Consider the following 14,532-nt stretch of genomic DNA (forward strand, 5'->3'; position numbering starts at 1 on the left):
TGGAGAACTAGAAGGTGTTTACAAGTAAGCCAGATCCTGACACTCATCTACATAGGCGTCTGCCAGGACTTCTGCCCAAACCCCATGAGTGACCCTGGCTTCCTGGCCCACCGCTGCTCCTCTAAGACCATGTTCCTGCACGAGAGGCCAGTGCAGGGACGCGAGCACCAGTGCCAACCGGCAGGTGGGGCCACTGTACCTTGATGACCTTGAAGCTCAGGAAGCCCCTGTGCAGCATGATGACCTTGTACTCGTCCGTGCCCTCGTCCACCACGTGCCGCAGGGTGAGCAGCTCCTCCTTGTTGGACAGCACGGCGCCCCTCCAGGCCGGGTCACCCTCGTGGCAGATCACGACTTTCTTCTCAAAGGATTGGATGGCCTCATAGAGGGCCCCTGGGTCTTCATACTCGTCAGGGCAGGTGAACTGGTCCTGGGGGAAAGAAGTCTGACTGCGGGCTCAGTGCGGACCAGAGAGCTGACTGTCATGACGTGTCGTGTCGGGGGGGCAGGGGTTGCAGCGGAGGTGAGTGTCCAGACAGCGACCAGCTGATGACCCCAAGAGCCAAGCCCACGTCTGTGTGGACTGTCTTCCCACTCTCCTCCCGCATCCCGAGCGGCAGGAGAACGTGCCCAGGAAAACAGCTTTGTGGCTTGGGCTCAGGCACCCGAGAGGTCATTTTCTCTGGCCAGTTCCTTTTCTGCCCTAGCGGAGTATCACCGCCTCCTAGCCACTCTCGAGGACCAGTGACCGCTGGCTGATGTCAAGGATACCTGGGTGGCCTCGGTGTAGAGTTTCCAAGTGACACACCCACTCACATAGGTCATGCCGTGAAAAGGGACCTACCTGAAAGGTCTTGTTTGCCCCTTGAGAAAGGATTTTTCAAAACTTCTTTTTAAAAAATGGATTTATTTTTATCTTTTTAATTTTTTTTTTTTTTTTTTTTTTTTTACCTGGTGAAGCTTCAGGGACATCCTGATGGCCGGAGCGACGACCTTATGCAGAAGGTCCATGTCAGCAAAGACCCACTCGTCTCGTGCTGTGATCCTGAAGTCACCTTTGAAGAGGGCGTGAAGGCCATACAGGAAGGAATCCAGGCTGCAAAGCAGAGTCCGACTTACCATTCGCTCACCCTGAACCTCGTTCGGAAGCCTGCCCTTCGGAGCCAGATCTGAGGCTCCCAACTGCGCTGTCAGGAATGACCTTCATGCCTCTCAAAGGTGGGCCGAGGCAGAGCCCACCCATGCCTGGCCACAGCCCGTGTCCACACCCTCCCGACACCCGGCGTCATGGCCAGCCTCAGTACCACGGGGAGCCCCTCGTGCTGAGCTCCAAGAGTGACAGTGCAGGTCCTGGTCACCGCATCTCCACGTGCAGGGGGTCTGTTCCAGGACCCCCAGTGGAGCCCTCCTTGGTGGGGGGGCAGGGAGAGCTGACAGGGCCCCCTGGGGACAGCCCAGAGCTTGTGGTGTTCTCAGCATCCCAGGCAGGCTGCGTTACTCTGTAATGCAAACTGGATTCTACCACGGCGTGGAAAGGAAACGAAACCCAGTGGGATCTCAGATGGGTCATCCGGACCCTCTGAGCACGTCCGATTCCCAGCCGCAGCCTTCGGTGAACGGCTGTGTAAGAGGCATCATGGGGGGGGGTTGTTTAAAATGAAAGACTGGGGGCACCTGGGTGGGTTACTGTGGGTTAAAGCCTCTGCCTTCTGCTCAGGTCATGATCTCAGGGTCCTGGGATGGAGCCCTGCATCAGGCTCCCTGCTCAGCAGGGAGCCTGCTTCCCCCTCTCTCTCTGCCTGCCTCTCTGCCTACTTGTGATCTCTGTCTGTCCGGTAAAAAAAAAAAAAAAAAAAAAAAAAAAATCTTTAAAAAATAAAATAAAATAAAATAAAATGAATGACTGAGGGTTTTCTGGGTTTTCACATTCCGGGGTCTTTCCTGCCCTGCCTCCATTCCCTGCACATAATTGAGCACCGCCAGGATCGCGAATACGAGCGTCCTCCCAAGGGAAATCCTCCACAATCTTGACGCTTTACAGTTGGGATGAAGGTCAGGCACCCGGGTTCGGGAAGGCAACGGATCCCGTATAATGGGAACAGGAAGAGGGTTCTTCTTTATTTCTGCTGCTAGACTCCGTCCAACAGCCCTGGCCTCTCGGATCCCTGAGCGGCAGTTAGGAGGCGAGTACAAGCAGCAGCAGCCCTGATAGGGCTGAACCGGGACAGAATGAGCTGGAAAACGTGTGAGAAGCAGAGTGTCATAGGACGGCTACTCACGAGGACTTAACGAGCTGGCTCGCCGCACAGGACTTCCAATTCGGCGCAGCCCGTTAGACCTGCACGGCAGGGAAATCGCTCCACTGATTGCTATTTTAGCATTTCGTGGCAAAACGCACCACTATCATTAATTTCCTTCTGGAACTCTCTGGAGAGGAACACCGAGGCTTTGAGTCAGAGCAGACTGTGGGAAACAGAAGCAACTGAGGTCTAGGCAGGTGGGGCTCGGGGTGCTGCGGTCTGGCGGAGCCCAGAACTTTCCAGAAGAAGTTCCAGGAGGCAGCCTTCCCAAAGGGCTCTCCCCTCACAGAACAAAGACTTCCTGGGCTGTGAGCTTTAGTGACCACCTGGGAGGCACCTAGGAGAGAGCTACAGGACAGCAGGGCCGGGCTGCAGAGGGAGAATGCCAGCGGCGAAGCTGTCAGCTGAAAACGTCTGAAAATGCCACTGTCATCGGATGGGGGCTGAGCACTGTGAAGGGACAGCTAAGTGGCAGAACATGGGTGAGCTGTTCTGGAAAGGTTCAGAATGCCATCTTTCTTGCATACACAGGAAGACAAAATACTACTCCAGACATAGGACGGGTTTGGTGGCAAAGGAACATTAAGGGACTTGACAGATACCCAGAGGGGTCTCTGCAGACCAGAGGGCGACCAAGGAGTTCCAGGTGCCAGGCTCTCGTGCTCAGCGCAGGTGTCCAAAATCTGCTTACTCATCAGGAGGAAAAACTCCCCTTACTCGGGAAGTCCCCCAGCAACAGACACTTTATTTGTCATTTTGCGGGGAGAAAGTGATGCTGTCGCACTTAATGCTCTTCTTTTGAAATAATTCTCGGTGTAGGAAACAAAGCCCAAATCAGAATTCCACTGGACTGGCGGTATCATCCCTACCACCTTAAAGGTAACGGCGTCCTGAAAGAAAGCTGTTTCCTCATCCTTAAGAGAATGAAGCCGAGGAAGGCAGAGGGAATTGATGGGCTGGAGGAGACGCTGAGCGGCAGAGAGCCGGGCTCTGGGACACCTGCGGCACGTTTCTGATTTGGAGCTTCATATTGCTCTGTCTTTTTAAGATTCCACTGAGAGAAGATGAGCTCCCACCCCCAGGCCAACAGCTGGAATGGGGAAAGACGACCATATCTGAGTCAATCAAGGTTGGCCTTCATGGGGACAAAACAGCCACCCCCTCCCCCTCCAGCCCTCCCTGACCTGACCTGGGATATTAGTGAAACAGGCTGTCAGCCAGGCAGTCCCCCAGTGCAGAGGCAACTGCGTCCAGATGTGCGGGATGAGGTAGGGGCCAAGGAAGACTGGGTTCCAGAAGGAACCTGACAGAGGTATAATCATGTGTTTAAGATGCATAACGAGGTGCCTGGGTGGCTCTGTGGATTAAGCCTCTGCCTTCAGCTCAGGTCATGATCTCAGGGTCCTGGGATCGAGCCCTGCATCGGGCTCTCTGCTCAGTGGGGAGCCTGCTTCCCCCACTCTCTCTGCCTGCCTCTCTGCCTACTTGTGATCTCTGTCTGTCAGAGAAATAAATAAAATCTTAAAAAAAAAAAAAAAGATGCATATCCACACATGAGAACCAGATACCACGGTGCTGAGACAAGCCTGGGCTTCCAGGCACTAAATGCGGGCTCAGATGTCAACAAAAAGAGCACTAGAAAAATATTACTTCTTAATACCACGATGAGCGGCTGGTGCTTGAGTGCACTTTTTAAAGGAAAAGACCGGTATGTATTGTTCAGGCTGCAACAGCACGCTGCCGGACCCGAGGACACACCAGCATCCCGGCCCTCCAGCCGACTCCGTTAGAGGTAGCGTGTCTGCACTGCTTCCCGCTTGGCCCTGGGCCCTGTCCTGCCGGCCTCCACCCACACTCCCCAGGCCAAGGACCAGAGCCATGATCTTGCCTTTTCCACGGCGCGTGCATTTGTGCGTGTGCACGTTACAACAGACGTGCTGGCCACCACCTCGGCATGACTGCAGCCCCACAGACACCGGCAGCCACAGAGCTGGGTCTCCACAGATTCTCTGATTGCCCGAACTCCCCCGTGCTTGTCTTTCTGGATCCTGACCCAGCTTCCTCTGAACGAAGACATAACTGCTGGTGATACATATAGATGAGAGGCTGGGCTCTCTGGTTCTTAAGCACCCTTGCTCCCAGCCCCTCTAGAAAATGCTGTTTTCTGGCTTGAGGCTCTGGCTGTCCCTTGCAGAACCAGCCCCTGCCAGTTTGCTAGCTTGCGCCTGGCCCGAGGTTTATGCTTTAACTAGTACTGCTCATTTCAGCGCCTCCGCCATCACCGTTCCTAGCAAGGACAGAATGAGGACAGCCAGTTGAAACAAAGGCTGTTTGTTTTCACCCTCTTGCAACTCCGCTTTCTTTATTTACAGAAGGGTCCTCCTGGCTCCCTTCCGGCCCGAGGCTGCTTATGCCATCCCCCTAAGCCCCACTTTTGCTTGACATCACTGATGGGTTCAGCCTGCCCCTCACCTGTACCCTCTTCTCACTGGTTCTCAACTGCTGGCAATTTGGGCCCCCAGGAGACGTTTGGAGACCTTTTCATATCTCACAAGCAGGGCAGGGGTTTGGGGGAAGAAAGGCAGTGGTGTGCTCTGGCACCTGGTGGGGTGAAGTCAGGCAGGTTAGAACATGGGCTGGCCCCCACAGCAGAGAGCCACGCAGCCTGAAGTTTTATCAGGCCTCTGCTGAGAAGCCTGCTCTTTTTGAGAAAAAGCTCCACGGGAGGTTACAGATTTCCAGTTTTGGACAGTGAAATCTTGGATCCAGGCTTAATGAATTTTAGGGTTCAGGGGGAAACAGCTTTATGGTGGGTAGTTTCTGTAGGAATCACAGTGGGCTCCCCAGAATAATGACTGATTCGTTCCTTTTTTGCTCCTTTCCAAACAGGCCATAGACTGTGTGTTTACAGCTCAGCCTCAGAAGAGCCTTCTGCCGCTGAGCATCGCATTAAAGGAGAGCTGGTAGACCATATGTGAACAATTAAGTGTGACTTGCGGGCTGGGCTTCCCCGTGCTTACTGATTAGTAACAAAGCTGCAGAGGGAGCTGTGCTTATCCTCCTCAGTCGGGACTCCAGGCTCCGAGAGCACGTCCACCTCGGGAGCCCAGCATGCCTTCGTGGACTTTGCTCCCTCTGTGCAATTCAACAACTGCCCTGGTTTCGTGGTTAATTCCATCACTCCGGCCACACTCTCCTGCTAAAGAGTCCCTCCCCCAACACACACACTAACGAACAAGAATAGGCCAGGTGACGAGCATCACCTCTAAGCAAGTGAGCCAGAGGCGGATAATTTTCCATCTTCCTGGTGGCTTGTGGATTACTAAGCACTTTCCATCCCATTAGCTCAACTCATCTGCATGGGTGTTTGCACGAGATGTATTATTGTAGCCTTTCCTTTAAGAGGAAACAGGCCAGGGGCGCCTGGGTGGCTCAGTGGGTTAAAGCCTCTGCCTTCGGCTCAGGTCATGATTCTAGGGTCCTGGGATGGAGCCCCGCATTGGGCTCTCTGCTCAGCAGGGAGCCTGCTTCCTTCTCTCTCTCTCTCTGTCTACCTCTCTGCCTACTTGTGATCTCTGTCAAATAAATAAAATCTTAAAAAAAGACAAACAAAAAAGGAAACCGGCCAGAAAGGGATAAGAAAGAGGGTAAGCGAGGTGGGAACAAATACTCGTATCTCATCCCTCTGAAGACACATGGGAGCAAAGCCATGGCTGCCTTCTGGCTCCCCACCCGTCCAGGAAACCTTGTTCTGAGAGCATGCAGCTGGAGCCATCTTCTTACCGACCAGCCCAGAGGCTGTGTTAGAAAGAACCGGCTCTTGAAGTCAACCCCATCTCATCCTCCTGAGGTCAGCTGCCAGTCATTTTTGAAAGTTCAGTTTGGTGTATATACTCAGCACGCACCCTGAATTGATATTGTATTAAGAATGCTTTCATGCACGCTTTACCCAGGAAGCTAGTCTATCGGCTCTAGGATCAAACCAGCCTGCGGTCTGGATCCCAGCGACCTGCCACCTGAAGGGCACACTGACAACAAGCAACGGAGTCCCTCGGGTAGGATCAAGGTGCTTCACTCGGTTTCAGAGTTCAGGAACCACACGGCGAGGCAGCATATGGCCCAGAAGAACTGGAGGGATGGGAGCCAGAAACCTAAACCCAAGCTTCAATTTTGGCTCTGATACTTGTTGATATTGGCAAGTCCCTCAACCTCATTATCATCTCTTTCTTTCTGTGTTCATCCTTAAAATGGAGCCTGTCCAGGGAGATGTGAAGGCTGGGTGAGCGGCCAGCGAAGATCTCCTTACGTCAGGGACTGGGTGGACGCACACGTGTGGTTTGAGGACAAAGGACACATCTCGGTACGGGGGAGGGAGCCAATCCACCCTGGTGTCCGGCATTCATCTGCTCCCTGGGACCCATGCCTGAATCCTGAAAAATGCAGAAGTCAAGTTCAAGAGAGCGGGAGACTTGAGAGCGCAGGCAGAAGCAGCTCCCACCGGAGAGGGCCCCAGCCAGCAGGACAGGGCAAGGTGCAGGCCAGAGGGTGAGGCATCCCTGAACACAGAGGGCCGCGCGCTTCGGGAGCCGGGAGGTGCGTCCACAGGCACCTTCAGCAGCTCTCAGCGGTACACGCCACGGACGAGCCGTCCACGAAGGAAGCCTGGGTGTGTGGAAGGTGGGAACACAGGCCACAGGGATGAGGGCGCTCTGAGGATTCCCTACAGGACAGATGGGGTTCAGGGGGCACAGAGGTCAGGAGAGGACTCTGGAGGCTGGGCAGGACCCCACTGTGGTGAAACACTGAGCCGGCCACTCCTCCGCACCCTGGGCCTTCCAGCCGGTAACTACCTACCTCATCCTCTCTCAAGCCTCGACAGTGTATAAACTCGCGTCGAGCACGGAGCACTGCCCCTGCATGTGTGCAGGGAGCACATCGTAAATGTTCCCTGCTACCTTTCGTCTCATTTCAGCGTAAGCTCCAGGTGTAAACAAAGGGATGTTTATGCTGCAGAATCCCGCCTCATGACCGGAGAGCAAGGGGGCGGCCTTCAGGGATGTCGTTTCAACTGAATCCCGAACAAATGATGAAACCGTGATTCCCAAGTAAGAAATCATTAAAAGGCAAGATTTGATGAAAAGCTTTTTAAAAATGCGTTTGACCTCATGATGTTTTTACACCAACGCTCTGTGCTCCTGAGCCTCCATGTCGATGGGTCACTACCATTAGCCAGTGAAAGTGCTTCTTGAGGCCGCCCAGGGACCCCAGGGATCAGGTACACGGCAGCTGTTCAACGTCAAAAGTAGATTTTCTGACCCAGTTCCTGGAGCTCCTCTGCTGGTGGTTTGTGAGGGGGCCTGGGGTCTATATTCTGACCAAGCTGCCCGGGGAATCCTGAGATAAGGGACCAGAGAATCTGGGTGTCTCCTAAAGATGTCCAGCCATGTCAGAGAAGGAAGGGAGCCAGGACCATGGAGTTTAACCCCTACACCAGGCCAAGGAAGAAGACCGTCCCACGTAGTATCACAACCCAAGGTCCCAGAAATGCTTGCTCCTTTTTCTAACTTATAAATTTGCAGATTTTCTATACATTCCAACCCTCCAAGCTGAGCTGGATGGTCCTGATTTTAGTCAGGATCTTGCATTGTATTTACTTTGTCTCTTTCTTTCCTAGATTCTGGCTTCTGAGTTTCCGACCACAGTCAAGCAAGGGGACCTCAATCTTGTTCTGCAAGGTGATCCTGTAGGATGTTTGGCCCTCGTTTGGGCATCATCTCTAGTGGAAGCTTGGGAGAAGAAACTGAGATCATGTCCTGGAATTCTGAAGAACAGTGTGTTTTCCTCTGTCCACTGAGGGGTGAGAAGGGTGGGCAAATGGCATATGTGACCTCAGACCACAACAGCGACTGCCATAAGCCACATGTCGGGGCTCCCTGTCTCCTGCATGGGGCTTGGCACAGCACATCTATGGCTGGCTTGTCTAGCGTTTTTCAAGACTGTTGACCTTGGGGTTCTCCATCCTCTTGGAACCCTAGTCTACTCCAAGAGCCAGTAAGATTTCTCCTTCGAGCAAACATGTTGCTGCTATAAAATGCTGCCATCTTCTCACCTTTATCTCTATGAATGGCACATTGGCCAGGATCTGCTCTCCAACTTTCGTGTAAAAGAAGATAACAATCAAGCTATCTTTTAGCTTGGGGTCAGTGAAACTATTTTGACTTTCTGTTAAAGCATCTCTTTATGGATGTGTGCCTTTCTTCAGTGGCAGACACAGTTCTCCAGACAAAATGGGCCTTAAACTCCAAATCCAAAAAAATTACTGGTATTTGCTTGGGACATCCATATTAATCCATTCTGTCTCCAAAACACATCGATATTTTATGTTAAGACATTATAATATGCTTATGCTCCTGGCTAGCTTGCATTCAGCATATTGTTTTAATTGATTCTCAATTTACTCTTTCTAGTTTTGCATGTACACGTTTTTATTTCTTGAGGATTTCCAACGTGCTGTGTTCCTGGTTGTAAGGTCAACAATACTTCGCCAACAAATCCATCAAATAAAGCAGGGCCTATGACTTATGCTAAGCTGCTGTGTAAGACCCCTCTGGGGAGTCAGAGTTTGAAAATCCTCTGTTAACTCTTTAACATTAAATATGTGAGAATGACCTGTGAGGCTTCATCAAGTACAGCTAAGGGCATATTCCTGATCTTAAAATGACATAATGGTAGATTGCACACATGCGCACACACCCAGAGGTCACAGGCCACACATCCTTTGAACACAGAAGTAACTACACTAAATAAAATATTAGCAATTTGTGGGGCACCTGGGTGGTTCAGTCGGTTAAGAATCTTGACTCTTGATTTCAGCTCACGTCATGATCTTGTGGTGGTGAGATCAAACCCCACAATGGGCTCTGTGCTAGGTGTGGGAGCCTGCTTAAGATTCTCTCTCTCCCTCTGCACTCCTACCCCTCCCCCATTCAAAAAAAATTAGCAAGTTGAATTCATCACTGTATAAAAAGAATAATATAACATGACCAAATAGAGGATATCTCAGAATTGTAAGGCTATTTCAGCAATGAAGAACCCTATTAATGTAAGTCATTACATTAGTAGATTTAAGGAGAAGAATATCATTTGAATCTATGCTCCCACATTTAAAAATAATTTAACATCCTTTCCTGATAAAAGTTTCATTTAGTGAGCTAGAAATGGGAGGAAACCCCCCAACTTGATAAAATGTCTATTACAAACCTAAAATAAACCTTACTTTTTAATGCTAAAGTGTTACGCTTATTCCCTGTAATACATGGATTAAGGCAAGGATGCTGTGGTAGCAGAATAAGGGGTCCCAAAGGTGTCCATATCCTAATTCCTGGAACCTGTGATCATATTACCCTAAATAGCAGAAGGAATTTTTCAGATGTGATTAAGAATTTTGAGATGGGGAGATTGTCCAGGACAATCTGGCAGACCCAATGTACTCGTAAGGATCCTCGTGAGGGAACGAAGGAAGCAGAAGAAGTCGAGTTTGAGTCAGACAGAAATCAGAACATGTTGTCCTGCTGGCTGGAAAGATGGAATAAGAGGCAGCCATGAGGACAGGGCATGGGCCCTTCCTCAGAGCCTCTAGAAGGAACGCTGCCCAACAGATAACCCTGGTGTTAGCCTAGTAAACCCCACTTTGGACTTCTGACCTCCTAAACTCTAAGATAATTAATTTATGTTGCTTTAACACACCAAGTCTGCAGTAATTAGTTCCCGAAGTAATAGGAAACAAACACAGATGCCCATTTCCAACACTGCCCTGGAGGTCATAGCCTAAGTAAGAAGAAAAAGAACTGAAGATAAATATCGGGGAGAAAAAAAAGCCATAACCATCATTATTTGCTGATATGTCTTCCAACCAGAAAATCAAAGAGAATTAATTATAATATCATGTTTATAACAGAGTTCATAGGCATGTCCCAAATGAGAGCAAATAATAAAAGAAATCACCTTCCCATATGCCAGCAGTAACCAACTAAAAATGTGACAGGAAAGAAAAATTCTATGTCCAATTAAAATAAACCTACAAAATATCTAGAAATAACCCATTCAGAGATGAAAAATCTCAAAAAAAATGGTAAAAGTTTACTGAATGACATTAAATAAATGGAATGATCTCAAAGATGCACCGTGTCACTGAATGACATTTGTGTTTTCTCAAGCAGCAAATTCAATACAGTCTCAATCAAAAAGCCAACAGAGCTTTTTATAAAATGTGACTCTAAATTTCATCTGAGGAGAACATGAGCAAGAAGGGGTCCCACCACAAAACAACAAGGAAAAAGCAAAAACAGGGGGACTAGACTTCTCAGATATCAAAATGACATTCTCACTCTAGGAAACCAAACAGTATGTTATTGTTATAAGACAGACAGATTGATCACTTCAACAGACCTGTAAATCCAGAAGTGTACCCCTATGAATGGGAATATAGACTATGGCAAAAGTGGTATTTCAAATGAGTGGTGTTTTTAACTCACTGACTGAATCACTAATGAGCTACTTAGCAAATGGTATTGGACTATTAGCTATCCTCTTGGGGGGAAAAAAATGGATCCCTATCTCCCATCATGTATGAAAATACATTCTACTTGATTTGTTAGGAGCTGGTAGTCTAGTGGGCTCCTTCTCCAACAGATCCTACTGCTTTGCCCAGAATGCAAGATCCAGGCCATTGCCCAGGGCCAGGTTTCCAATGAGAATCCTTGAGGGATGAAATGGCATCTCTTTCTGCTACAAAATGGCTGGTTCCTTGAGCTAAGTGCTCTTCTCCTGACATGGAAAATGGTGCTCTCTGGGTCTTAGGGGCCAGGGGAAGAGAACCAAACACTCTGAATCTTATGCTGCCCTTGTTTATGAGAAATAAAGTCCTTTGTCTCTGACCCGTGTGTCTCGTGTCCTCTGCTAGACTCCATGAAAATATAACAACGTAGGTAATTACCTAATAAGTAGATTATAATCAAATCCCAAGACCCGATAGGACTCAAAAATTAAGTGGAAAGAAGTAAAAGTGTAGAATTATCAGAGGGAAATAGGGGCTATTATTTTTATGTCCTGGAGCTGAAAGAAAAACACTTCTAAGAAAGACACAAAATCTGGAAATTATAATTTTTTAAAAGGGGCAGTAGATAGAAGACAAGTGTACCTTGATGGAAAATATTTTTAACATATATTAAGATCATAAGATGAGAATACCTCCTAAAAATCAGTAAGAGCCTAATAAAAATGGGTAATGCACATAAATAGGCAGGTAATTCACAGAAAAAAATATGTGGCCAATAAATATGTAAAATGATCTTTACCCTCACTATTAATAATAGAAATGCAAACTCAAACGAGAATGAGATAATTTTTCACCCATGAGACTAGAAAAATTAAAGACCGAATCTCCAGCATTAGTAAGGATATGGCAAAACACTCTTGGTTAGACTATAAATTGGGGCAGCTTTTTTGGAAAGCCATTTAACTGTATCTATAAAAATTACATTAAAACGTTTTCTGAACTATGGATTTTTTTCTCTTTTTTTTCAAGCAAAACCATTTATTGAATTCTAGCATGTAAAATGTAGAGCACAGCTGTTCGGCTAAAGTAGAGCTGGGGGTGCCATCGCGCTCCATCCCACCTCCCGTCACACTGCGTCCCTCCCCTGCCCCATGACACAACCAAGTCAGAACTCTGTGGGCGTCAGGCCCCGGAACCACTGGGCCAGGCCGGTCTGTGAAATCTGTCACCTTTATTAGTCCACGGCTGACATGGAAGCGCGCTGTCAGACTTTGCTGTGCTGTGGGACCGCTCAGTAAAGGGAATCAGTCCCAGATAATCAGAGATTTCCCCAGAGCACCGAGAATATTATTCCCAGATTTATCTCATCACTATGTTTGGAACGAGCAGAGGTGACATAAAGTATGAGAAACTGTTTGAGACAAAGAAAATCCCATCAACGTGAGGTTTAAAAAAGCAGCTGGTGAGCCTGGTGCTTAATCAAGAAAAAAACAAATAAAGCTGACCTGGCAAGAAACCCTCCGATCAGGAATCATGGAACAAGTTCCTCAAGGAGCAAGAGAGAAGAAGTCTTTGCAAATGGTGCTCAGGTGGGAACTGAAAGAACAAATCCTCAAAGCATCTTATCTGCAATTTGTACAGAAAATTTGGGATTTTTTTTTTTTTAAACCAGCTTCAGATGGATCAAAAAAAACACCACCTGCCTGGATGCTAGGACTATCTGAAGACTCCAGAAGTCTTCGGAAGATTCCAGAATCCTCCAAAACCCTTCCCCAAACGCGTTCCCTCCTTACAGTTCCTCCCTACAGTTTCATAAGGGGCTCCTGCTGCAACCACATGATCCTGTTTCTGCAAAGCCTGCCCCGGAGCCTCCTGCTGGGCTTCCCATCATCAAATGAGGCCCTGGGCGATGGACCACAGAGGGCACCGCCGGGGCCTTGCTGGAGGCTGAGTGTGGCGGGAGAAGCCGGTGAGCTCCTCCCTGGGGTACTTCCTAGGACAGGGCTTCACTGAGCACTCACATGGGTAAGTCACTGAGCATTTCTCACCTTGAAGAAAATCAGAAAATTCGGACATGTGGGCAATGAAAGAGTCACACGTTCTGACGTCCTAGGTGCTGACGTTCTCCTCAGAGGCCCTCAAGGCCACGGCCTCGAGGGAGAAAGGAGGAGACATGCCAGCCACACCACTGCACCCCTGACGGATGCACGACCAGCAGTGGCTGAAGCCCGCCACCCACCCTGGGGAAGGGTCAGCGAGGCTGCCCAGGCTCACTGATCTGATGCCCAGGGCTTGCGAAGGTTGTTAAGCCAAAACATGAGGGGGTTCTGCCCTTCAGAAGCTTATAATCCAGCCTAACAATGGGCACTTCAGTTGAGTCCCAAAGGGCCTGGTGTCAAGGACATGATACAGAAATCCTGAAGAAAGTACAAAGCAGACGAGAAACCAGTGAAGGGAGCCTACGTGGAACTGATTTCGAGCTCCCCGGGTCTCTGTGATGCTCAGCCTTGGCCACACACTGACATCACTTGGGGGAGTGGGTAATCCTCATGCTTGCCCCACCCCTGCAGGGTTCTAATGTCACTGGTCTGGACTAGGGGAGGGCATGGGCTAGTATTTAAATATTTAGAAGTTCCCCCCAGGAGATGTTAATGTGCAGCCATCCAGGTGATCCTGACAGACAAGAGGAATCTAGAACACTTGGCCCCTGGTGCTAAGTGCCAAAGGAGAAGTCTGAAATGTCCAGTGATTGGGGGATGAGAACCTCATCTCACAATAGCCACTTCACGGGTGTAGCAGGAGTGGAAGGTCAAGTGGCAGTGGGGTGGTGGGGGCCACAGAGTTCAGTGTCATTGATGACAGAAAGTTCTGGAGCTTGTGCGTGAATGCAAGAGAAGACCGGGTGACAGAGGGTGAAGGGTGAAAAAGGCAGGAGAGAATTTAACCTTGTTTTTGTTCTTTAAGAAGAGAAACTTGAAAATATTATTCATCCATAAGAAGGAGGAAATCCTACCATTTGTGACAACATGGATGGACCTTGAGGGCATTATGCTAAGTGAAGTCAGTCAGAGGAAAGCAAATACCGTATGATCTTACATACATAAAATCTGAAAAACCAAGCTCATAGATACAAAGAACAGACTGGTGGGTGCTGGGGTGGGGGTGGGGGACATACGAAATGGGTGAGGGGACAAAAGTCACCAACTTCCAGTCATAGATAAGTAAGTCATGGGATATAACGTAAGACACGTGACTAGTTAACGATACTGTATTGCATACTTGCAAGGTGCTAAGAGAGTAGATCCTAAAAATTCCACCACAAGATAAAAGGTTTGTAACATAATAAAAATACATATGGGGATGCACATTAACTAGACTTATCGAGGGGATCATTTTGTAATATATACACATACTGAATCATTATGAAAGTAATACAAAGTTATAGGTCAATTATAGCTCAACTGTTTGAAAAAGGAGAGAAACTTGAGCTATGTACATACAGGACAGGAAGATCTGGGTAGAAAGAGAGCTTGAAAAACCAGCCAAAGGGACATCCAATTAATCAAAGTCCCACAGAGACAAGGAAGGGTAGTCTAGAACAGAGTACAGATGTGCTGCTTTTCTTTTGTGTGGAAAAACACGAAAAGGGAACGAACCTTTATTTTTTTAAGATTT

At 48.7% G+C, this 14,532-nt stretch overlaps 1 protein-coding gene across 2 annotated transcripts in view; it reads right to left on the bottom strand.

The window, feature by feature from the left end:
* PCNX2 (pecanex 2) overlaps nt 1-14,532 on the bottom strand; it is a 288,644-nt gene that overhangs the window by 11,043 nt on the left and 263,069 nt on the right. For both annotated transcript variants that reach the window (XM_032312937.1, XM_032312936.1), the window contains exons 29-30: nt 952-1,096; nt 200-430 (exon numbers count right to left, since the gene is read on the bottom strand). In XM_032312937.1, the coding sequence (XP_032168828.1) occupies nt 200-430; nt 952-1,096 (376 nt within the window). The remainder of the gene's footprint in view (nt 1-199; nt 431-951; nt 1,097-14,532) is intronic.

Source organism: Mustela erminea, chromosome 14, assembly GCF_009829155.1.
Source record: "Mustela erminea isolate mMusErm1 chromosome 14, mMusErm1.Pri, whole genome shotgun sequence".
NCBI lineage: Eukaryota > Metazoa > Chordata > Mammalia > Carnivora > Mustelidae > Mustela > Mustela erminea.